At 41.9% G+C, this 1,262-nt stretch overlaps 1 protein-coding gene across 1 annotated transcript; it reads left to right on the top strand.

The window, feature by feature from the left end:
* Positions 1-242: 242 nt before the first annotated feature.
* LOC106093589 (keratin-associated protein 21-1-like) lies at positions 243-776 on the top strand. The gene has a single exon (XM_013260663.2). The coding sequence runs from the start codon at positions 243-245 to the stop codon at positions 774-776; it is 534 nt and encodes a 177-aa protein (XP_013116117.2).
* The last annotated feature ends 486 nt before the right edge of the window (positions 777-1,262 follow it).

Raw genomic sequence — 1,262 nt, 5'->3', positions numbered from 1 at the left:
ATCTTAGTAAACTTGAAACTTGACAAAATTAAAACAAAGATGAAACAATGACCACACTTTGTTATGGTATGGGGACTTTTGCACTATAAAATCCAACTTCTAAGCCATCACTGTCGTTAGTCGATACCATCAATCCATTAGGAAATCATTCTTACAAAATAATTTCGGAAGTATTCTTAGGCACTTTCAAAAATATTAATCTGAAGTTTTAACAAAATCGCCGAACTTGTGAAACAATTACAATGAAAGCCTACGTGTGTGTGATTGCATTGATTGCCCTGCTGGCTCCCACTCAAGCCACATTTGACAAGCTGGGTTTATTGGCTGGAGGCTCACTGGGTTATGGAAATGTCTATAACGGTGGCTATGGCGGAGGATATGGCATTGGTTATGGTGGAGGATATGGTGGCGGCTATGGAGGATACAGATACGGTAGCGGTTATGGCGGCGGATATGGCAGTAACGTTAAAGTTGTCAAAGTCACTGTGGTTCCCAGCGGTGGCGGCTATGGCGGTGGCTATGGAGGTGGTTATGGCGGTGGCTACGGTGGTGGCTACGGTGGTGGCTACGGTGGTAGCTACGGTGGTGGCTACGGTGTAACCCCCGTTGCCACTGTAGCTACTCCAGTCATAACTGCCGTCTCAACACCTGTTGTTTCTGGATATGGAGGCTTCTATGGCGCAGGCTCTTACGGATACGGTTATGGCAGCAATGTTATTCCTTCTTATGGAGGTGGTGTAGGTTTAGGTTACGGAGCAGCTGCTGACTGCTTCTAATACTGAAACAAGTACCATGTTACTCCTTGTTTTGCAACACTTTCTAATGAAAGGATTGCTAATTGTTAACAGTATTATTTAAATAAAATTGTTTTACTCGAAACTTTATTTGTTTAGATTGTTCATTTTTTGTTTTTACATATAGTCAACATATTACTACCGACATTTCACATATTTTTTAATCTGTCCATAACAAAGAGCAGGCACAACATGTACCCGACAAATGATTATGTGTGCATTGTGCAAAACAGTGGTTAAACATGAAAATTATTTTTTTCTACCATCCACCATAGGATGGGGGGTATACTAATTTCCTCATTCTGTTTGTAACTACTCGAAATATTCGTCTGAGACCCCATAAAGTATATATATTCTTGATCGTCGCGACATTTTATGGCGATCTAGCCATGTCCGTCTGTCCGTCCGTCCGTCTGTCTGTCGAAAGCACGCTAACTTCCGAAGGAGTAAAGCTAGCCGCTTGAAATT

Source organism: Stomoxys calcitrans, chromosome 4 (assembly GCF_963082655.1).
Source record: "Stomoxys calcitrans chromosome 4, idStoCalc2.1, whole genome shotgun sequence".
Classification (NCBI taxonomy): domain Eukaryota; kingdom Metazoa; phylum Arthropoda; class Insecta; order Diptera; family Muscidae; genus Stomoxys; species Stomoxys calcitrans.
Note: the sequence above shows the minus strand (reverse complement) of the source record. Positions and strands in the feature narration are given on the sequence as shown.